Here is a 23,907-nt window from a genome sequence, read left to right as displayed (position 1 = left end):
TGCCCAATTTTTGACTGAATAGCTTTATAACCCATCTCAAAAAGACTGTAAGATTCTTGTTAGCAGAGCCAAGGGTTTCTAGGGCAGTAAAGGCTGCATTCTGAAGGACCCAGGTAACTGGATGAGTAATGCCCTTCTATAAGGGACATCACAAGCAAAGGGAGGAAGAGTGGTTATTTCTGTTCAGTTCAGCATACACTGGCCTGCATATAAGAGCTCATCTGTCCTTGGTGAATTAGATTAACCTCGGGAGAACCAGAAAAAACACCTATTGGGTGTAGCAGTTTGTTAATGGAAAATTTGTTGGATTAAAATCAACAAAGGTTTGTTTCTTTGAAAAGAAACTATGGAGATCTCGTTAGTGTTCTAAATCCACATTGCCTGAAGAAGTGTTAACTGGCTCTAAAACTAATCTTCACTGGAGCAACTAGGGTGCAGAGCCGTGTCGCTGCACTGCCTTTTTTCTTCTCTGCAAACGCATGGTTTTAGTATCAATCACTGGGACCTTGACATGGTTCTATTGCATAGAATTTCTTTTTTTAGTATTGATACTTATTACCTTGAGATTATGGCTGTGTATATACACATATGAAAATGTCCGGCCTAACAAAGATCTAGTTTGTCCAGCGTTGACTTCCTGGCTAATCACTTTGTCAGTGAGTTGCAGCATAACTCTCCTCATGAAGTTTCCTCGTCTACTTCAGCTCGCAGGTTTTATTTCATCAGTATAATTACTTCCAAGACTACAACTTTCAGTTACACCTTTTTACAGTTTTTACCTTTAGAAAGTTTTGTGCCTCCCACAGATACCAGTACGATAAGCTCTGTAGACAGTAGCTGACGTGTCTGACCTAGCCTCTGCCGTTACCATGAAATCGTAATTTTAGTATTGTCTGTGTTAGCAATGTTTTCATAACAATTTTATTTTTAGCAAATCTCATTTTGCGTGCGTTTTTGTTTTCACCTAAAGGAAAGAACGTTTGGTGTATGTGGGTATCAGTATCGAAAACATCATTCCTCCACAAGTAAGTTTCTGGTTTGTAGTATTTTTGAAGAAGAGACTGTCATAATTGTTTTAAAATTTAACCCACTTTATGTAATGTGAATAGTTTTAAATATACAGTATACCTGTTTTATTAAAAGTGGAGGGTGCCTGGGTGGCTCAGTTGGTTAAGCGACTACCTTCAGCTCAGGTCATGATCCTGGAGTCCCGGGATCGAGTCCTACATCAGGCTCCCTGCTCAGCAGGGAGTCTGCTTCTCCCTCTGACCCTCCTCCCTCTCATGTGCTCTCTCTCAAATAAATAAATAAAATCTTAAAAAAAAAAAAAAAAAAAAGTGGGGGTGCCTGGGTGGCTCAGACTGTTAAGTGTCTGCCTTCGGCTCGGGTCATGATCCTGGGGTCCTGGGATCGAATCCTGCGTCGGGCTCCCTGCTCAGCGGGGAGCCTGCTTCTCCTTCTCCCTCTGCTGCTCCCCCTGCTTGTACTCTCTCTCTGTCTAATAAAAAAAAAAAAAAAAGTAGAAATTTAGGACCTTAAAGAAATCACCCATATTTTCCCTCATGATTAAAATTAAATATATGCTGGGCTGCTTGGCTGGCTTAGTCGGTAGAGCATGCAACTCTTGATCTCGGGGTCGTAAGTTTGAGCCCCATGTTGGGTGTAGAGTCTACTAAAGAAAATAACAGTAATAATAAAATAAAAATTACATATATGCTGATAGCCCTAAAATGTAATATCACGTTCAAATCAGATTTATATAGCTCACTGCTATGGGGTATATGTTCTGGGGTGGTTTTTTTTTTTTTTTTAACCCTGTATTATACTGGGTAATTTGTTTTTAGCTTCTTTATGTGTTGTTTATGTAAAGTGACAAAAGAATAGTTCAGGGAGATTGGGTTTTTAATCCTGTGCTTTGGGAGTTGGTTATTAGAAACTTCAGTATTTGTTCTTTACAGTTGGTTTCTTTGAAGGAATATTGTTTTACATTATTAGTCTAATTTCTAATTAAGGATATCTCATGAGTGAAAGTACATGTAACATGGTTTTCATTTGGAAATGAAGAAATGTTCCTAGTTTCATACACAGTTTCATTCAGCCTTAATTAAATCACACGCTTAAGTAACCTGTCTTGGTTAGTTACTTTCCTTCATCATCATGCTTCTTTCTTTTTCTAAATCCATTATTTCATTGATTCAGCATATCTTCTGAATATCTTCTATGTGTTCAATTTAATTATTTGTTAAAAAATTTATCAGTGGAGAAACTTCATCATGATTGTTTTAAAAGAGGTAATTATAAACTCACAGAAACGTAAGAATTTTAATACAGAAGGGCTTCATCCCTTGATCACCAGTACTCTTTTTAATCTCTCTACTTAGTGTGGCCATGTTCATTCAGTTTTGGGGGGGGTGAGATCACCTCACTTTTTCAGATCTTTCACATGTGCTGCCTAGACAGACATTAGAAAACTATTCATTCCAAGAAGCTTTTTGTTTGTCCTAATAACTTATATATTTGTTATCATATTTTTAAACCAGGAGCCAGATTTTTCTGAAGATCATGAAGAAAAGAAAAAAGATTCAAAAAAATCCAAAGCAAACTTACTTGAAAGGAGGTCAACAAGAACACGGAAATGTATAAGTTATAGGTATGAAATATGTGGAAATGGTTACAAGAGAAGAGTGTAAAATGTTTTTTTAAATTATAAAATATGACCCAAGAGGATATGCTTTTTTTCATAATGATCATTAGTTAGATATATATATATTTGTTACTTACTGTCTTTAGAATCATGCCGTTTTAGAGCAGCCAACATGATCTTTTCAAAACGTAGATTTGCTCATGTCATCCTTTTCTGCTTAATATACTTTGTCAGATTTCTGTAGCTCTTGGGATAAGGATCGATGCTTTAACAAGGCCCCTACAGGCACCACAGAGTCTGCTCTGTACCCAGCTTTTCAGCTCCGTGTCATCCACATTTTTCCTCACTCTGTCATTATCAGCCAGTCTTCTTTCAGCTCGTTTGCACATGCTCTTTACTCGACCTAGGATTTCCCTCCTGCTTTCACCTTGTTAACGTTCTCTTGATCAAATCTATTATATGCCCTCATAGCAACCAATTCTTCTCTTTGAAAGTACTTATCATGGTACCATTTTATATAAAATCATCATAACTAATGAAATCAAAGCCTGCTCACGGAAGGAGCAAGTGTAAAGTCAGTTCTTCTGTAATACAAGATATGAATTCCTAAAAATTGCCGGGCTGTGTAAAATCACACAATATAAACCATAGGGATTATGGGAAATATGGAGGTAGGGCCACACTCAAAAATTTCGTTAGTGACATTTTTTTTTAAAGATATGAATGTAGGGGAGGGGGGTGGGTTAGCCTGGTGATGGGTATTAAAGAGGGCACGTATTGAATGGAGCACTGGCTGTTATACACAAACAATGAATCATGGATCACTACATCAAAAACTAATGATGTCGGGCGCCTGGGTGGCGCAGTCGTTAGGCGTCTGCCTTTGGCTCAGGTTGTGATCCCAGAGTCCTGGGATTGAACCCCGCGTCGGGCTCCCTGCTCAGCCGAGAGCCTGCTTCTCCCTCTCCCACTCTCCCTGCTTGTGTTCCCTCTCTAGCTGTGTCTCTCTGTCAAATAAATAAATAAAATCTTTAAAAAACAAAAAAAAACCCAAAAAACTAACGATGTAATGTATGGTGATTAACATAATATAATAAAATAAAATTAAAAAAAAAATACGACTGTAATAAAAACATAGTAACATTTGATGCACGTTAAATGGTTAAGAACTAGTATAAATACTACGCTAATTACCACATTTTCTGTTGAAAAATCCCTGGAGTTTGTCTGTGGAAGTGGTTGTGAGGTGGGTTGCAATTTGTAAATCATTGTGTGGTGGTAGAAGGAGGGTTGATTTGTCTTGTAACACGCATAATGAGCTGAGGTTGCTGGTAGATATTTGAGGTGTGTATATGTATGCAGTTTGTATATGCTTGTGTGGCTAGATGCAGTTTTCTACATTTACCTAGTGTTTCTCATGAATAAAATTACTTAAAGCAAGTATAAAATACACATTATACTTGAATTATTTCCTAATATATCAGCCTTGTTGTAACAATTCACAGTTTCAGAACAAACCTTACAGTAGAACTGTATTATCTTTCAATCTTGATGTAGTTGTGGTTGTTAAAAGAAGGAGAGATTTACTCTTAGTATTTCATCCTGGATGTACACCCAGAAGTGGGATTGCTGGATCCTATGGCACTTATATTTTTGTGTTTTTTGAGGAACGTCCATGATGTTTTCCATGGCAGTTGCACCCTTTTGTTTCCCACCAGCAGTATATAGTTCCCAGGTTTTCCACATCCTTGCCAACACTGGTTGGCCTTGGAGGGTTTTTTTGATAGTGACCATCCTAGCGGATATGAGGCAATATCTCGTGATTTTGATTTGCACTTCCCTCGTTGTTGTTGATGATGAGCATCTTTTCATTTGCTTGCTGGGTGTTTGTATGTCTCTTGTCATTTTTTCTTTATTATTTCTGCTTCTTAGTACTTTTTAAAAGAAATTTAACTGAGAGGTATTAAGAAAGTCATTCATGTGCTTTCTCTAATAAGTTTTACTCTTCATATTTAAGGTCTGAATACACCTAGAGTTTAATTTGTACATGGGTGCAGTGGGATTATTGTGAGTATAAAATATAAAGCACTTAATAAAGTATTACCACAGAAAGAGGACAGAAAAGAATTTCATCACCATTATCATTTAGTAATTGTTTATCAGATTCTTACTGCTGCTAACAGAGAGGATGACATCAAAGCTGACTAGAAGTAGCATTGGATTGGGGTACAGAAGAAGAATATTATAGTCCTCACCATACCACGTATTACCCATGTAACTTGGAATGGTCCATTTCCCTAGGTCTTGGTTGATGGCGGATTAACGCAGGTGATCCCTTCAGCTCTAAATTTATATAACAGTAATATAGAAATTTATGAAAAACTATATTTAGCATAAAATGTATTGTGTGATTAATTTATTTATGCCTTAATATCTACTTCCCAAAAAAATTTAAGGAAGGTATGTAATCTGTAAGGAGCAACTTTTTAAGCGTAGCACCAAACATAGAAACAATAATGGAAAGGAGATTTGATTACATAAAATTTAAGAAAGACTTAGAAGTACTTACTTCTAAAAGAAAATATTTTCTTGGAAAGAAATTTTGCAAAGGAGTTAGAATTCAAAAGGAATGCCTTACGAATTTTAAAAATTACAGTGAGTATAGTTTTTTTCATTGTGGAAATACAGTAGCTTTTTCCATGATGTCTGTAAAAGCTGTTGTGTCTCCAGCCATTAACGTTACTGAAGTTGAGAATAAAGACATTTTTGTTAGGAAATCAGTTACTTTAGGGAAACCAAGGTTTTGTTTATTTTGGAAACTAGAACTAGACAGCGTTGACTTTTTACATTTGTTTATTTGGGAGGGGGCTGACTGGAAATGTTATGGGCACATATTCATAATTGTAGCAGGGCAAGATGTCAGTTTTCATTTCTCAAAACTTAAAAAATAAGCAGAAGCTAAAGGGGAAATACACTTTGGATAGAAATATTGCAACAGGGGCACCTGGGTGGCTCAGTCGGTTAAGCATCTGCCTTTGGCTCAGGTCATGATCCCAGGGTCCTAGGATGGACCCCTGCAACGGGATCCCTGCTCAGTGGGGAGTCTGCTTCTCCTCTCCTTCTGCCCCTCCCCCTGCTTGTGCTCTCTCTCTCTCTCTCTCTCTCTCTAATGAATAAATTTTTTAAAATTAAAGTAAAAGAAAAAATAATTGCAACATATGACAAAGTATTAAAATCTCTAATACCTTAGGGCGCCTGGGTGGCTGAGTTGTTAAGCGTCTGCCTTCGGCTCAGGTCATGATCCCAGGGTCCTGGGATCGAGTCCCGCATCGGGCTCCCTGCTCAGCGGGAAGCCTGCTTCTCCCTCCCCCACTCCCCCTGCTTGTGTTCCTGCTCTTGCTATGTCTCTCTCTGTCAAAAAAATAAATAAAATCTTTAAAAAATAAAAAATCTTTTAATACCTTAAAAGCTCTTACAAGTAGTAAAAGATGCACACTGGCTGATAAAACGGGCAAAGGATTCAAACCAGCCTTGTAAAAGAAAAAGCAAAAATGACCAATAAACATGAAACTATTATTTGGCCTTACTCAGTAATCACATTAAAATTAAAAGAACAGGGACGCCTGGGTGGCTGTCATTAAGCGTCTGCCTTCGGCTCAGGTCATGATCTCAGGGTCCTGGGATCGAGTCCCGCATCCGGCTCTCCACTCAGTGGGAAGCATGCTTCTTCCTCTCCCACTCCCCCTGCTTGTGTTCCCTCTCTCGCTGTCTCTCTCTCTGTGTCAAATACATAAATAAAATCTTTAAAAAAAAAGTAAAAGAACAAGAAAATAATTTTCAAAATTAGAAAAAAGTTAGATGATAAAATTAACTTCATGGTTATATTATAAATTGCTACCACCCTTGAAGAACAGTTTTTTTTTTTTTATTATGTTAGTCACCATACATTGCATCATTAGTTTTTGATGTTGTGTTCCATGATTCATTGTTTGTGTATAACACCCAGTGCTCCATTCAATACGTGCCCTCTTTAATACCCATCACCAGGCTAACCCATCCCTTCACCCCCCTCCCCTCTAGAACCCTCAGTTTGTTTCTCAGAGTCCATAGTCTCTCATGGTTCATCTCCCCCTCCGATTTCCCCCCCTTCATTTTTCCCTTCCTACTATCTTTTTTTTTTTTTAACATATAATGTATTATTTGTTTCAGAGGTACAGGTCTGTGATTCATCAGTCTTAAAATTCACAGCGCTCACCATAGTACATACCCTCCCCAGTGTCTTATCATCCAGCCACCCCATCCCTCCCACCCCTCACCACTCCACCAACACTCAGTTTGTTTCCTGAGATTAAGAATTCCTCATATCAGTGAGATCATATGATACTTGTCTTTCTCTGATTGGCTTATTTTGCTTAGCGTAATACCCTCTAGTTCTATCCATGTCATTGCAAATGGCAAGATTTCATTTTTTGATGGCTGCATAATATTCCATTCTATACATATACCACATCTTCTTTATCCATTCATCTGTCGATGGACATCTTGGCTCTTTCCATAGTTTGGCTATTGTGGACATTGCTGCTATAAACATCGGGGTGCATGTACCCCTTTGGATCCCTCCATTTGTATCTTTGGGGTAAATACCCAGTAGTGCAATTGGGTCGTATGGTAGCTCTATTTTCAACTTTTTGAGTAACCTCCATACTGTTTTCCAGAGTGGCTGCACCAGCTTGCATTCCCACCAACAGTGTAGGAGGGTTCCCCTTTCTTCACATCCCCGCCAATATCTGTCATTTCCTGACTTACTAATTTTAGCCATTCTGACTGGTGTGAGGTGGTATCTCATTGAGGTTTTGGGTTGTATTTCCCTGATGCCAAGCGATATTGGAAGAACAGTTTTTATGCCCTTTAAAGCCAACAGTTTTATTTGTAGCAAGAATACCAGGAACAAACCTAAGGTCCAACAGAATCTCTTGGTGGAACCATGGGCACTCACCAAACAAAGGAAAAGGTAGAGTTATAAGATACTGAGGAAGGGTAGAGTTTAGATGAAATGTAAATGAAGCAATGAGAGTTAGGCTGAAGGCAAATCTATCCGATCTAGACCACATAGTGGACACAGGTTCCTGTTTCCTGAAAGCACTGAATTTGAAGTTGATGTGTAGGGTGTTGTGTCCATTCCATTATTCAAAGCTCTGCATCTGGGATATAAATCAAGGCTGCCTCTTTGTGTTAAAAGTAACTGAAATCCTCCAGGCAAGCATGGAATATTTTATTCTTACTGATGCCATTTCGTAAGTCCAAAGGTTCTAATGGTCTCTGACACAGAAAACCAGGTTTTTCGGTGAGTAGGAAAGTAGAAGTCATTCAGAGGAAGAGGCTGTTTTGCCACTTTATAGCTGCAACCTGTCATTGGGAGAAATACTGTTTTCTGTTAACTGCATCTGGCTTTATCTATATCTGTTATTCTAGCCTGATGAGTGGATATACAGATTTTTACTTCCTCAGAATTTGTTAAAGAAAACCTAAGCTACAGCTGCAGGGTTGTTTTTCATAGCTATGATTGTAATTGTGAAAAAATTGGAAGTAAACTTTTAACTAAATTATGATACATCTATAAGATTAGATACTATATAGCCATTAAAAACTATGTTGTAGAAGAATTCTTAACCTGAAACAATTAGATATAAAATTTTATGTTTGTGTGGATATTTTTTTTTTCTAGAGAGGAAATCCATAGCTGTAATGAGTTTCTTAACTCAAAAGGCAAAATATTTGGCTTTTAAACTCTATCGTTAATCCATTGTCTGCCTTTAATCCAACGCTGTCCAGTAGAATTTACTGTGTTTATGGAGACGTGCTGTTTCTTTGCTGTCCGGCGTGGTGCTGTACGTAGCTGTGGGGCACTTAAAATCTGGCAAGCGAGGAACGGGGTTTTTCATTTTAATTAATTTTAATATAGATAGCCACACGCAGCTAGTAATTACCATATTTTGGATAGTTTTAGGCAAGTCACTTTATCCTTTCGGTCACCTCAGGTCTAAAGTGAAGGGAGTTTTGTATGTGAAGAAATCTTGGGGCTCATCTAGACTTGTCTTCTCTAAGTTGGGGGCAGTGGCCCTTGTGAGAAAAAGTACTTTTATCTAGTTCTAAAATTCTGAGCATCTGTATATGGACCTTGGTAATAATAGTAATATAACCCCTGATGACAGTAATAGTGTAGTTCTCATACTTAGTATTATTTCTGGAACACTAATTCAACTTACTTTGCTGTGTGATTTGCGTAGTTAGAGGTGGGCGAACTGTGGCCTGTGGGGCAAATCCCAGCTCAAATGCCAGTTTATGTAGCCATAGCCCGTGACCTAGGAATGGTTTTTATATGTATAAATGACTGAGAAAAGAACCGAAAGAAGAAAATCTTAGGACGGTTACATGAAATTCAAATCCCAGTGTCCATAGATAAAGTTCTGCTGGAACACAGCTGCATTCGTTCACTTGCCTTGTCTCTGGCGGCTTTTGCAGCTCAGTGGCAGGGGTGAGTGGTTACAACAGGGACCATAGAGTCTACAAAGCCAAAAATATTTATCCTTTATAAAATGGCCCTTTATAAAAATCGTTGCTGATGCCTGGTATAGATGATCTCTGAAAATGAGTTAGATACTGATTGGCAAAAGAAATTGAGGTTAACAGGAGTGAGGTGATGTAGTCCAAGTCACACAGCCCCAAAGTGGCAGAGAGCATTTTTATACTCAGGCCTTTTTCATTTCAGAGGCAACTCCTCCTAACCCATGTACCAGGACAGGCTATGATGTGATTGTTGTATATATTTTAGATTTGATGAATTTGATGAAGCAATCGATGAAGCTATAGAAGATGATATCAAAGAAGCTGATGGAGGAGGTATGTGTTTATCATTCCCTGTTCTTCGTATGACTTGGCCAGTAGGTTAACTTAAAATGCCCAGAGTAGGGGCGCCTGGCTGGCTCAGTCAGTAGAGCATGCAACTCTTGATCTCAGAGTTGTGAGTTTGAGCCCCATGTTGGGCATAGAGATTACTTAAAAACAAAACAAAACATTGATTAGGGCAGTAAGCATTTTTTTTTTTTTTATTCTCTACTTGATGTTAAATGTCTGAGATTCAAAATAATTTGTGGACATTGTGTCAATGTGTAGACTCAGATCTTATTAATTATTTTTCAAGTAGTTTTATGACCTGATATAAAATCTAAATGTTCCTCTGTAGATTAAAAAAATTTATTTCTGCTTACAAATAGAAAACCCACTTAAACTTTCTTGTTGTTTATGTTTAGATCACTACTGCTACAAAATCTTAAAAATTATGGATAATCTGAATCTAAATGATTGCTTTAGATCAACCTTTTAAAAATCACTTCATTAATTTCATAGTCTTTAACAGGTCACATGAAAACAGAAGGATTTGAAGGTAATTTAATGAAAGAGCGATACGGAGAATTACCAGTGCTCCAGTATGGAGCATTGTGGTTTCCTTTAGTACTTAGGAAAACTCTGAAGAAGATCAGTAGTAAGTAGGCTGTCTGAAGAAGTCACCAGCTTTTCCAGGGCTCTGCACCTTATTTACAGCTTTGCTGCGGGATTCTCACCTTTTCTGTCCTGCACACACAGTTAAAAGAAAACGGATTGGTCTTTTTCTAAAGCCCTGTCCAAAAGACAACTTTGAAGAAGAGATTCTTGAGTGATTGCTGATAGGTATGAGGTTTCCTTTGAGGTTGATGAAAATGTTCTGGAATTTGTTAGTGGTGATGGTTGCACAACTTTGTGACTACTGAAAACCTCTGAACTATACACTTTAAAAGGGTGAATGTTACAGTATGCAAATTTTATCAAATTTTTTAAAAAGAGGTTCTTTACGTGGTGAACTTCCCCTTAGTAGACTAAACACATGCAAAAAGTCTCTTGATGAGAGCTCTGTTAGCTGAAGTTGTGAGAAAACTGCTTATTTGTAGGAAAAAAGTAAATGAGCCGCTAAGGATGAACAAGGACAGCTCTATCTAGAGAGAAGCTTTTAATAAACGTACCGTTGTCTCTCTTCCTCCCTCTCTTCCCCTCATCGCCCTCCCCTTCCCCCCTGAACTCAGGAGCCGGCCGAGGGAAAGATATCTCCACCATCACAGGTCACCGTGGGAAAGACATCTCTACTATTTTGGATGAAGAAAGAAAAGAAAATAAACGACCCCAGAGGGCAGCTGCTGCACGTCGGAAGAAACGCCGGCGACTGAATGATCTGGACAGTGACAGCAACCTGGACGAAGAAGAGAGTGAGGATGAATTCAAGATCAGCGACGGGTATGTGGTTTGCCAGCAGGTCCCATTCCCTAGATACAGGCTTAAATGGGGCTTGCAGAGAAGCTCGGCCATGCTGTGACGGGCCTTTGGTTCTTCGTGCACATGGACGATCTCTTTTTATTTTCAGGCTATTTAAAACAGATTCAAGAATGCTAATCTTAGCTATTTTTAGATCAAAACAAAGTAGGCTTATGGTTGTTTAATATTCAGGATTGTATTTACATTTGATTAACTGGAATCGAGCATTCATTTGCTGTGCATCTCCATGCCATCTTCCGCCAACATGTCCATGAGAGGTTCCTAGTCAAATGTGAGAATTAGACAAGTACAAGTAATTAGGTACTATTCTCTGGTGACCCACAGAGGTTTGGGTTGGGGCAGGTAATCCAGTTTGGAAGATCAGGAAAGATTTTCCTGCAGAGCAGGTGTTGAAACAATACTGCAGAGTTTCTTCTCTCAGATTGTTAGTGGGAAAAACAAACATGTAAACCACAAAAAAGTCATTCTGTGTGATTGCTGCAAAAATGTAGGAAAGCCTAAGTAGTGTATAAAGGAAGAGTGATAAATTTAGAGAGTTCATGGAAAGCCTTAGAGTGGAAATAAAGCTTGATCTGAAATTTGAAGAATGAAGAATTGGGCAAATTCAGTGAGCTTGAGATTCAAAGTGGGATGAGAAAGAGGGCAGGCATCCTAAGAGCAATCACGTGTTGAAGGCAGCAAGGCATAAGACATCATGGAATATTTAGGAAACTCCTGGTATGTCAGGGTAGCAAGAATATGGGGAAGAAGTAAAGAGTGCCCAGCTGGAGATGTGGCTAAAAGATAAAATGGAACCAGATGATGGAGCGATTTGTTTGTCATGCATGGGAATTTGGAATCTTACCCTGAAGATGATGAAAGCCCATGGATGGGTTTTAACCATCCGGCTAATGAGGTTTATGTTTCAGAAAAATTTATCCTGGCATTCTTTTGGAGGCTGTCTGGAGGGGAAATGAGTCTAGAGACTAGAGGGACTCCCTGGGCAATTGCTGTGGTGGTTTAGGTGGGAGATGAGTGCCCGACAGAGAAGAGGGATCAGGTTTGAGATACTGTCTTTAAGAGGTTGACTCAGAGAGGAAGCTAATAATTGATTAGATGTGAGAAATGAAAAGGGAGAAATTAGGAAAAATACCAGGTTTCTGGTTTGACTTACTGGATAGGTAATAGTTCCAAATATAAGGCTCGGAGACAGAAGAGAGGATTAGGTTAGGAAATGAGTTCTCTTGGGGACGTGTTAAATTTAAGTCATGTGGGGGACATCCCAAGACGCCAAAGCAATTTATGTACAAAAATCAGCATCAGTTCATCTTAACTCCTCCTAAGAGAAGAATATTAACAGACAAATTGCTACAATTATCTAGGTATTTTACATTAACCATTACTGAATGATTCACTGGACTTGTTAGAATTTGAACTCAGAATCATAATTCATCTGGTTTCTCTTGGACAGATCTCAAGATGAGTTTGTTGTATCTGATGAAAACCCAGATGAAAGTGAAGAAGACCCACCATCTAATGATGACAGCGACACTGATTTCTGTAGCCGGAGACTGAGGCGACATCCCTCCCGGCCAATGAGGCAAAGCAGGCGTTTGCGGAGAAAGACCCCAAAGAAAAAGTACTCTGATGATGATGAAGAGGAGGAGTCTGAGGAGAATAGTAGAGACTCTGGTAAAAATAATTTGTACCTGTATCACACCAATTCAATTCTTAGAACTTCTGGAGTTAAGAGGGGTTTTTTTTGTTTGTTTGTTTGTTTTAAGATTTTATTTATTTGACAGAGAGAGACACAGCAAGAGCAGGAACACAAGCAGGGGGAGTGGGAGAGGGAGAAGCAGGCTTCCCGCCGAGCAGGAAGCCTGATGTGAGGCTCGATCCCAGGACCCTGGGATCATGACCTGAGCCAAAGGCAGACACTTAATAACTGAGCCACCCAGGTGCCCCTGGAGTTAAGAGTTCTTAAGATAAAATTTCATTCATTTGTAATATAAGCTTTCCAATAAAATTTTGAATTCTCTTCTTATGACTCACTAGTAACTAAGTTTTTCACATAAAACATATCTAAGAAAATATATACAGTTGGATGTGTTAACTGCATACCAAATTCATTTAGGATTGTGATGAATTCTTTTCCTTCCTTCCTTCCTTCCTTCCTTTCTTCCTTCCTTTCTTCCTTTCATCCTTCCTTTGATAGAGATCACAAGTAGGCAGAGAGGCAGGCAGAGAGAGAGGGGGAAGCGGCCTCCCCACTGAGCAGAGAGCCCGATGCGGGGCTCGATTCCAGGACCCCGAGATCATGACCTGAGCCGAAGGCAGACGCCTAACCAACTGAGCCACCCAGGCAACCCTGTGATGAATTCTTTTGGTGCCAAGTTTCCATGCCTAGACTTTATCTTCATAATGTTTCTTTGGAATCATTCTCAGTAAGCTGAGAACATTTTTCTCAGATATCTAGCAGTTGGAAAGAGAAGGTTCACCAATTATTTCTAACACTTAGATCACTATCAGTGAGTGATTCATTCATTTTTATAAATTAGCAATAGTGATGTTCTTATATTTTATGCTTATTTCTATTAACTGAATAAATAGTGACAGGCACAGCATCTAAAAAAACAGCTAGGAGTACTTTGTAGAATTGGCTACAGGTAGCTGTCCTCTCACTGAGGAAATGTCACAGCCAGGAAGGAGTATTACATCCTCTCCCTGGCTGGGCTTATGGGTTTTTTGTTTCATATATCATATAACCATAGTAGAATTATCAAAATCAGATATTTTAAAACATTGAGGGGTGTCTGGGTGGCTCAATCGGTTAAGCATCTGCCTTTGGCTCAGGTCATGATCCCAGGGTCCTGGGATCGAGTCCCGTATCGGGCTTCCTGCTCGGCAGGGGAGTCTGCTTCTCCCTCTCCCCCTGCTCGTGCTCTCTCTCTCTCAAATAAATAAATAAAATCTTTCTTTAAATAGATAAATAAAACATTGGTATACTACATTTATCTAATTAACAGTATATATTCATATTTCATCAGGTGTCCCAAAATTGTCCTTTATATCAGTTTTTTTCCTAGTCCAGGATCTAATCCAGGAGTACACATTGCATTTATTCATGTCTCTAGTCTCTTTTAATCTACAATATTCCTCAAACTGTCTTTATTGATCCTGACATTTTTGAAGAATATATACTAGTTAATTTGTAAAATGTCCCTCAATCAGGGTTTTTTTTGCTTCCTGCGATTAGATTCAGTTTATACATTTTTCAGCAGGAATATCACAGAGCTAATATATGTTCTCTGGGTCTCCACTATTTTTCCCTTTATAATTAACAGTAATTTGTAGGAGGGCATTTTGAGACTATATATATACCATTTCTTTTCAGATGTTTCACCCATAGTTTTAGCATTCATTGATGATTTCCTGGCCCCATAATTCCTTTTATATTTATTATTTGGTGTTCCTTAAGAAAGCGCTTTCCCTTCTCCCCCATATATTTATTTCTTTATATCAGTATGTACTTGTGGATTCTTATTTTAGTCTGTGGATATAATATGTTACCATTGCTGTGTAGGCTCAGTTTTTCCCAGATTTGGCCAGTAGGGACTCCTTCAGACTGTTGGTGAGCCATTTTGAAGTGTTTGAAATTCATTAGACAGTAAGGCTGGATGTGATAATTCGGTGGAATTTGTTAGCACTCCTGAAAAACTGCTCTAACACAATGTCATAGTCTATCAGAGATGGTATGGATGGTGCTGTTTGACGACACTTGGAGAATTGAAGTGGGCCCCGTATGCTGTAGTTAGCAGATTTTATTTCCATATGGAAAAAAGCCAAAAACGTAACTCCAATTCTATACTTCTTTGAAACAGGTTTATCAGTTTTCTGGGATTAGAGATTTTAATCTGTGCAGTACATTGTGCAGTTAGAACTGTCCCACACATCTGTACACATAGGAGCAGCAGATTCTTTTGAGGCAGAATAGTAACCAAATACTAACCAAGAAGAGCAGCCCATGTAGCTGGCTGGGTAGCTCTAGGTTGAATGAGATAAAGATTGTATAAAACATCTTTTACTTTCTTTTTTTTAAAAGATTTTATTTATTTATTTGACAGAGAGACACAGCGAGAGCAGGAACACAAGCAGGGGGAGTGGGAGAGGGAGAAGCAGGCTTCCCGCGGAGCAGGGAGCCCGACGCGGGGCTTGATCCCAGGACCCTGGGACCATGACCTGAGCCGAAGGCAGACGCTTAACGACTGAGCCACCCAGGTGCCCCTAAAACATCTTTTACTTTCAGACATTGGCTGTTAATAGGAAACATTAGGAACTTTGGCATTAAAGACCCCTACGCATTTACTTGTACTATTAAGAGGAAAATAAGAGACTTATAGTGGTGCCTGGCTGGCTCAGTCAGTAGAGCATGCGACTCTTGGTCTTGGGCTTATGAGTTTGAGCCCCATGTTGGGTGTGGAGCCTACTTAAAAAAGAGAGAGAGGGGCGCCTGGGTGGCTCAGTCGTTAAGCGTCTGCCTTCGGCTCAGGTCATGATCTCGGGGTCCTGGGGTTGAGCCCCACATCGGGCTCCCTGCTCGGTGGGAAGCCTGCTTCTCCCTCTCCCACTCCCCCTGCTTGTGTTCTCTCTCTCGCTGTGCCTCTCTCTGTCAAATAAATAAATAAAATCTTTAAAAAAAAAACAGAGAGATTTATAGCCATTATTATTAATTTAAAAATTTTATTACTGAACCCTACTTATTAAGAGCTTTACATTTTTATAACCTAAGCTAATTACATTTCTCTTTAATAGACTTAAATTTTGTATTTCTTTTTCCTTGAACAGAAAGTGATTTTAGCGATGATTTTAGTGATGATTTTGTAGAAACTCGGCGGAGGCGGTCAAGGAGGAACCAGAAAAGACAAATTAACTACAAAGAAGATTCCGAAAGTGATGGTTCCCAGAAGAGTTTACGACGTGGGAAAGAAATCAGACGAGTTCACAAGCGCAGGCTTTCTAGCTCAGAGAGTGAAGGTAAGGAGTAGCTCTCCAGTTTACAGAAGTTTGGACAAGGCAGAAATAGAAGCTATAAAGTAAACTCAAGATTGTGGTTCTGTACCATTTCATAGAAATTCAGTATAAGTAGTGATATCTTTGAGACAAAATCCATTATTTTTTGCCTGATCCCTTTTTATAGTTTAAATAAATGATACTTGATAAGATACTAATTTTTAATGTCTCCATTGTAATAATTAAACTCTTCATTGAAATAGACAAGTCTCAGAAAATTAAGATCTGAGCAAGAATTCTTCTGCTCCCTTATTATTCACGGCCCTCATTTTGAGGTAACTTCTGCCCTGGATAACTAAACAGTTTGAAATACAGGGCCCTGCTGTCTCTTTCCACCTTGACAGTGAGCTTCAGTTGGTAACTTTTATTTCTTAATAGTTTTAGATGTGCTCCATACCAGGAGTGTAGGAAAAGCTCTAAAATACGAATTTGTGATATCCATTTAGTCTTGTGGTTATTCCAGTTCTTTTAAATGATTCTAACCCTCACCTCTGCCCCCTTTTTTTTTTTTTTGACTTATATAATCCTCCATTATTTATGATCTGTTTTGAAGATTTCTAAGATGCTTATCAGTTAAGTTTGAGCCCAAGCCAGGAAATAAAGGGAAAAAAATGTTTGAACATGGGAGGCTAAAGAAAGGGGATGAACATCTGATTGTGTATTTACCTTCATGTGTCATTAAAGACAAACAAATTCAGTAATTCAGCTACTAAAAACAAATACTTATTGCACTAGTCACTATTTTGGCACTGCGACTAAAAGAGTAAACAAAACAGCCAAAAACATGTAACTCCCGTGTATAACTCTTATTTTAATTAGAGGGAGAGATAATAAACAAGATAAGTAAGTAGAACCTATGTGGTATTAGGTGGGGATAAATGCTGTGGAGAAGAATAAAGGAGAAAGAGGAGTTGGGTAGGGATAGTGGCTGGGATCTCAGATAGGGCACCACAGGAACGCCTCGCCAAGAAGACCATATTGGAGTAAAGACCTGACATAATGTTGGGTGTGTGTCCTGCATTTGTCTTAAGGCCGAGTGATACAGGCAGATGGAGCAACTGACATGAAGGCCTGGAGGCAGGTTTGTGCCTGGTGTGTTCAGGAACAGAGAGGAGGCCAGGGTGGTTGAAGGAGAATGAGCGAAGGGAAGAATTGCATGAGACGATGCAGAGGTCAGCAGGGGTCCCATCTCAAAGAGCAGTAGGCCGCAGCTCCAGCCCGCCTGTCTGTAATCGAGTTCTGTTGGACCAGCCACGCCCGTTGTTTCTCACATACTGCCTGTGGCTTCTCTTGTGCAAAGCTGAGTTAGTTGTATTAGAGACTGTAGGGTCTGCCCTTCTACAAAAAAACAAAACAAACAAATTGCCAACCCCTGATGAACCGTGCCATCTGGTTGAACTTCCTGTGGTGATGGAAACAGGCTGTATCTGTGCTGTTCCGTGTAGTAGCCACTGGCCTCTCATGGGGCTGTTGAGCACCTGTAACGTGACTGGTATGACTGAGGAGCCGAATTTTTAATTTTTATTTAATTTTAACTCATATAAATTTAAAAATAGCCACATGTGATTAGTGGCTACCATATGGGATAGCGTGGTAGGCTGTTGTAGAGTTATAAACTTTGGATTTTATTCCTTGTGAGAAGAGAAATAATTGGAGGAGTTTGAGCAGAGCAGTGATATGATCGGACCCATATTTTAATTTGCTATGGGTAGCTGTGTTATGAATAAATTTAAGGGGACAAGGGCAGAGTCTAGGAGACCCATTGGGAACCCACTGAAAGAGGCCAGGTGGGAAATGATGGTTGGTGAGACTAGGGCAGTGGTAGTAAAGGGGTGAAAAGCAGTCAGATTATGGCTCTATTTTGAAGGTAGACTCAGAGGATTTACTGTTTGGTTAGATGGGAGAAAGAAAACAATTAAAATATGACTAAGGAATTAGAACAATAGAGTTGCTAGTAACTCAGATGGGCGAGACCAGAGCAGTGCATGTTTGAGGCAGAAGCGTAGGACCTCGGTTCTGGACATGTTAGGTTTGAAATGCCTGTTTAGAAATCCCAGCATAGATGTTGAGTAGGCAGGTTGTTGATAACATGAGTCTGGAATTTAGGGGTGGCCTAAAACAAATGTGAGTCATCAGCATATAGATGCAAAGCCATGAGATTAGGAGAGACAACCTAGATGTAAATACAGACAAAAAGAAGACATTTAAAGACTACCAAGGAAGGACATTTAATAACATGGGTTAAGAGTTAGCACACTGTTTCAGATGCCCAGAGTTGGGTACTCAGTTTAATCTTTCCTTATCAGTATGTGTACATGATTCCATAATTGGAGAGACAGTGGATAGGAGTTTCTCAGTTTGTGACCACCCTATCTTCATTTAATTTAAGGATCATCATATTTGTTTTCTAAGAAATGTGATTTTGCTCTTTCCTAAAATCTGAGTTTAAAAAACACACTATGGATCTTTCTGTGGATTGTTACAGGCCTGAGAGGAGAGAGCAATCAGGCCAATTATTGGAGGGAAATAGGATGCACGGGCAAGTCCGAAAGCAGGATATGGGGTGAATATGGGGAGGAAAAGGAAAATTACTTAAATCTGTTATGGTTAACTGTATCGATGGCTGAAATGTGCTGTTTATTCTAGAGAGCTATATGTCCAAGAACTCTGAAGATGATGAGCTAGCTAAAGAATCAAAGCGGTCAGTTCGAAAGCGGGGTCGAAGCACAGATGAGTATTCAGAAGCAGATGAGGAAGAAGAAGGCAGACCATCTCGAAAACGGCTACACCGGATCGAGACAGACGAGGAGGAGAGTTGTGACAATGCTCATGGAGATGCAGATCAGCCTGCCCATGACAGCCAGCCCAGGGTCCTGCCCTCAGAACAGGAGAGCACCAAGAAGCCCTATCGGATAGACAGCGATGAGGAAGAGGACTTTGAAAATGTAGGCAAGGTGGGGAGCCCTTTGGACTATAGCTTAGTGGACTTGCCTTCCACCAATGGACAGAGTCCTGGCAAAGCCATTGAGAACTTGATTGGCAAGCCAGCTGAGAAGCCTCAGACCCCCAAGGACAACAGCACAGCCAGTGCGAGCCTGGCCCCCAATGGGACAAATGGTGGGCAGGAGGCAGGGGCACCAGAAGAGGAGGAAGATGAGCTTTTAAGAGTGACTGACCTTGTTGATTATGTCTGTAACAGTGAACAGTTATAAGACTTTTTTTCCATTTTTGTGCTAATTTATTCCACGGTAGCTCTCACACCAGCGGGCCAGTTATTAAAAGCTGTTTTATTTTTCCTAGAAAACTCCACTACAGAATGACTTTTTAGAAGAAAAATTTCAACAAACCCTGAAGTCTTTCTGTGAAGTGACCAGTTTTGAACTTTGAAGATAAATAATTGCTGTAAATTCCTTTTGATTTTCTTTTTCCAAGTTCATGGTCCTTGGTAATTTCATTCATGGAAAAAAATCTTATTATAATAACAACAAAGATTTGTATATTTTTGACTTTATATTTCCTGAGCTCTCCTGACTTTGTGCAAAAGGGTGGATAAGAATGCATTCCGAATCTGTGAGGGCCCAAAACAGAATTAGGGGTGGGAGAAAGCACTTGTGCTTTAGCTTTTTCATATTAAATATATATTATATTTAAACATTCATGGCATAGATGATGATGAACAGACTGTTTAAAAGTTCCAGTCTGTATTGTTGCAGTTTGAGAACTGTAGATAACATCATACATAAGTCATTCAGTAACAGCATTCATGATATCAACTTGTTTACTATTGGAGATAACCACACTTAATAAAGAAGAGATGGAGAAAGCACCATCATTAAAAACTCTAACCTGAGTGTCTGTTATAGCGGAGTTTCTTGTTTAAAAAAAAAATCATCTGAAAAACATTTGTACAGTAAAATGTATAATGAAGCTTTGACAACCAGATTGTGCTAGCAGCGAATTTTTTTAAGCAGCTTTATGCAGTGGTGATGAGGTGGCCTCTAATATCCTATCAATGAGAGTTATTAGTGAAATAAGTGTGGTCTTTCTTTAGGCCCAGGTGGACTGTAAACTTTGCAGATAGTGTAACTCTTGTCTTCTGGCCACTTAATATTTAAATATCTGAAATATCCCATTTTGAAAGAAATACATCTATACATAACATACATGAAGAGATGCTAAGCTGACAGCAGTATTTTAGCACATTTGATGACGGGGAAAGGATTTTCAGGTGAATTTTAACTGGTCTATTCTTGCCCTTAGTATCTACTTCAAATTGAAGTCTACAAACAAAGCAGTTCCTTTGGGAGGTTTTTAGTTTGAGTTTTAGCATGTATGTGTGTGTATACGTGTGTGTGTATGTGTGTGCATTGGAATTTCCTATCTGCCTGGATATATTAGCAGGGTTTGAATGTAGTTTTGGCCTTTGGCCATTAGACTTCTATTAAAATTCATTAATAGTCACACGACCAACCTAGAGTTGATTGAGAACCGCCAATATGCTTAATGGGCATGACATCCATTTCAAACATCTCAACACTTTAGTAAAAGATGAGCCCTTTGTTTCAAGAAAAAGGGGTTTATAACTAAATATCTAACATGTAATTGACACTAAAATATGAACTTTGTCTTATTTAGTTACTGTTACAGCTGTAAAATTTCAGGCAGAGCCATAAATAACATTGTATAAAGTGTAGCACTTGTGATTAAACCTTGCCTGTCAAATTCTGAAACCTTCAGCCATTACTTCTGTGAATACTTTTGCCCTGGGATTTGGGTTTTTCTGTCCCAGTGTTGTGTCTGTTGCCGGCAACGGACACACCATATCTGCTGCTGGCCCAAGGAACTTTGTTAATTTTTCTTTCCAAATTAAGCATTATATGTGCTAGTCAGTGTATAGTAAAGCACTTCTCTTTTTTATGATTAAAAAGCTGGCATTAGACTTGCATTATAAATACCTCTCTAGAAACTTTATACTCCTTCTTTTCCTTCCTCAACGGGTGTTGCCCTTAAATCTTATCTTTTGGCCTTGAAAGTTTATAGCTGTTGTTTTTCATTTGTTGGTTCTTTTGTTTGTTTTGTTTTGTTTCACTTTAGTTGTGTAGTACCTGCCCATTAATATTTTTGCTTTGATTCTAGCAATGTATATGTATCTGTATAAAAAATAAAATAATGAAAGCAGCCTAAAAATAGGATGCACCAATAGCATGTGGTTCCAAGCAAGTTGTGATTTTTATTTTGAGACAATGTTCCACTGGAAGGGAGGGAAGGGCTTACACTTACAGACAGTAGAGCAGGGTTACGTAAGGACCATATTCACGTACCAAGCCACCTTTCTAGCCAGATTTGTTCATTTGTTTGAAAGTCAGGTAAGAATGTTAGCTAGCCTTTTTAACTGTCTTAACAGGCAGGCAACAGAAGGATTCCTACTAGTGCAAGGTAAGTGTTTAGAACGTGCGGGCGGCCTCCCCTGCCCCCCATTGTTCCTCTAGATTTTAGTCCTGCAGCTGGGTAAAGCCACTACGGTGTAGAAACTCCCACGTATGCTGTCTCTACCTCTGGACACACCAGCTCCTGCTTCCACCACTCTATAGTTAAGCAAGTGATAAGAAGTATCCAATGGGGTAGATTATTTATTTTACAGGATGCCTAATGTGAAATAAAGGAGTTCTTTTTACCCTTCTCCTACAGAGAGCAAAAGGTCATTGTTACCATAGTAAAGACTGAGCATTCAAGTTAGCATAGGTCCCACTGACATGGGTTATGATACCACTTTTGCTGCCTATTAATTTACCGAACTTGAATTAAGTATTTGTGAACTTGATAGTGAATGTCTGCCTTCTAACCTTACATTCTGATTAAGCCAACTAACCGTTTCATCTACAAAGGGTGCAATCCAAGCAGCTGAACTTAAAAATTACTATGCAGACAGGTTAATTATGGGCAGTTAAATGTTGGACAGTGCAAAACCAATTCTGCTGCTTGGTGATTAGATTTAGTCCCTCATAAAGTCTTAACGTTCACTGAAATATTAACTGAACATGCTTTGAAGAAATTTTTAAAAATGTAGGAAAAAGTAAATGGTCCTATATCCAAAGATATAATTCAGTCATTAGGAACTGGACAGAGTATAGGAAAGCAGCAGCTCATCTAGAGTTTAGAACACCTTGGATCCTTAGAGTACTAACCATGGATTTAGATGCATCCGTAGCTGCCATATAATACAGTCCTTTAATACTTTAAACCTTTTTTGAAATACAGGTGGACTCCCAATGTCCCACTAACAGTCTAGCACATGTATTAAGGGGAGATGTAGTTTAGTGCACAGAATATTTAGTTTGCAATTTCTGTATAGGTTTGAAAACTAGCCAAATGTTCACAAAGCAGAAGCTTTGAATTAAAATATATAAAAGGAACTCAGACTGAAAATACACATTTTGGTTTTGTAGACTTGTGTCGATGAAATAGGGTGTCGTGTAGAACATTTTCCATTGTTGGCACGTTATTAGAGAATGATGGCAGAGAGCTTTTCAAGAGTTTACCTGATATAGTGAGGTTGGATTTCCTTGACACATCTTTTTCCAGTTGGTCAAGGTTGCAGATGCAGAGAATAAAGAGGAGTTTCATTTAGAATAAATTCATGTCTACTGATAGTCTTTTTTTTTTTTTATGACCTGCCAAAGAACCAAGGACTGAATGCTAAAGAAGTTGTTGAAAAAAACATTTTTAAACAAATAAATTTTAAAAGGATATTACAAACTCCAGCTTTCACTTTTTGGTTGCTAGAGCCCATCCCATAGTATGCATCTGAGCAAAGTATATATACTAAGAAAAATGTAGGAGTGTACTTGTTTAGAGGTAAAAAGGTGAGAAAATGTTACCAGTTTTTAAATGGGTTTGATAGAATTTACTTTGTCACAAAGAATGCCTTTTTAGCTTATGTTTGTGGGGATGAGAGATGTTAACCATGCGCTAGTTCTACCATATGACTGGAAGGAACCCAGGGAATCTGTAAGTTGAATACTCAGAAAAAGTTGTGAACTCTGCCCTTCACCAACACAGTGAAACAGGTCCGTGATTGCCTCACAGCTATAGAACAAGTATTCAAAGACCCAGATCTTTTTTAAAAAATAGAACATACATATATGTATGTATATATATGTTAATATGTGTATACATACTTTAGATGTTAGCAGAAATTAAAAATGAATCCTTTGAAATCATTAATTGACATTGTAAAAAGACATAAGACAAATAATTGTGACTGATGTGAAATTACGAACATTTAATTACAGAAAGTCCAGAGAAAAATAGTGAAGTTCCTCTTCTTGGTTTGATATTCTAAGAAAATATTCCTGGTTCTCTAAGAAGTAAGAATGCCAAGACTGCTTATCTGCTATAGTCTACCTAGTCCTCTGCTTAATATTGTTATTAAACCCTCTTAGAATAAAATCCATTCCTATTTTATCCACCATTCCTAGTGTGTACCTGTAAACCTACTTTGCAAGTGGCAGTTCAGCTGCTGATTTTCTTATTTTTATACCAATCCCAGAAGACAAGGCCCTTTGCTATCAGTGTATTTAACCTGGGTTATTGTGTTATATGTACACTTAATAATTTGTTTTCAAGATATTTCACTTCAACTTAAATTATCATTTATCATTTTTTGAGTGCCAAGAATTGCTAAGTAACTATGTAACATACATTGAAGAAGAGTCATTCCCCAGCAAGCAAGCAGTCTTCATAAGCCAAACTGTAGGGTGCTTGGTATATAACCACTTTATAGATTATCCACTCAATACTTCTTTTATTCACATAAACCCTCTCAGAAATTGATTAGGACTCCATTAGTG

The 23,907-nt window shown here is 38.7% G+C and overlaps 1 protein-coding gene across 2 annotated transcripts in view; it reads left to right on the top strand.

The window, feature by feature from the left end:
* Positions 1–21,259, top strand: part of RSF1 (remodeling and spacing factor 1) — a 163,839-nt gene extending 142,580 nt beyond the window's left edge. For both annotated transcript variants that reach the window (XM_078058583.1, XM_036113388.2), the window contains exons 10-16: positions 971–1,025; positions 2,541–2,650; positions 9,477–9,544; positions 10,762–10,969; positions 12,459–12,679; positions 15,833–16,021; positions 18,704–21,259. In XM_078058583.1, coding sequence (XP_077914709.1) covers positions 971–1,025; positions 2,541–2,650; positions 9,477–9,544; positions 10,762–10,969; positions 12,459–12,679; positions 15,833–16,021; positions 18,704–19,269 — 1,417 coding nt within the window. In that variant the 3' untranslated portion in view covers positions 19,270–21,259. The remainder of the gene's footprint in view (positions 1–970; positions 1,026–2,540; positions 2,651–9,476; positions 9,545–10,761; positions 10,970–12,458; positions 12,680–15,832; positions 16,022–18,703) is intronic.
* Positions 21,260–23,907: the final 2,648 nt, after the last annotated feature.

Source organism: Halichoerus grypus, chromosome 11 (assembly GCF_964656455.1).
Source record: "Halichoerus grypus chromosome 11, mHalGry1.hap1.1, whole genome shotgun sequence".
NCBI classification, from domain to species: domain Eukaryota; kingdom Metazoa; phylum Chordata; class Mammalia; order Carnivora; family Phocidae; genus Halichoerus; species Halichoerus grypus.
Note: the sequence above shows the minus strand (reverse complement) of the source record. Positions and strands in the feature narration are given on the sequence as shown.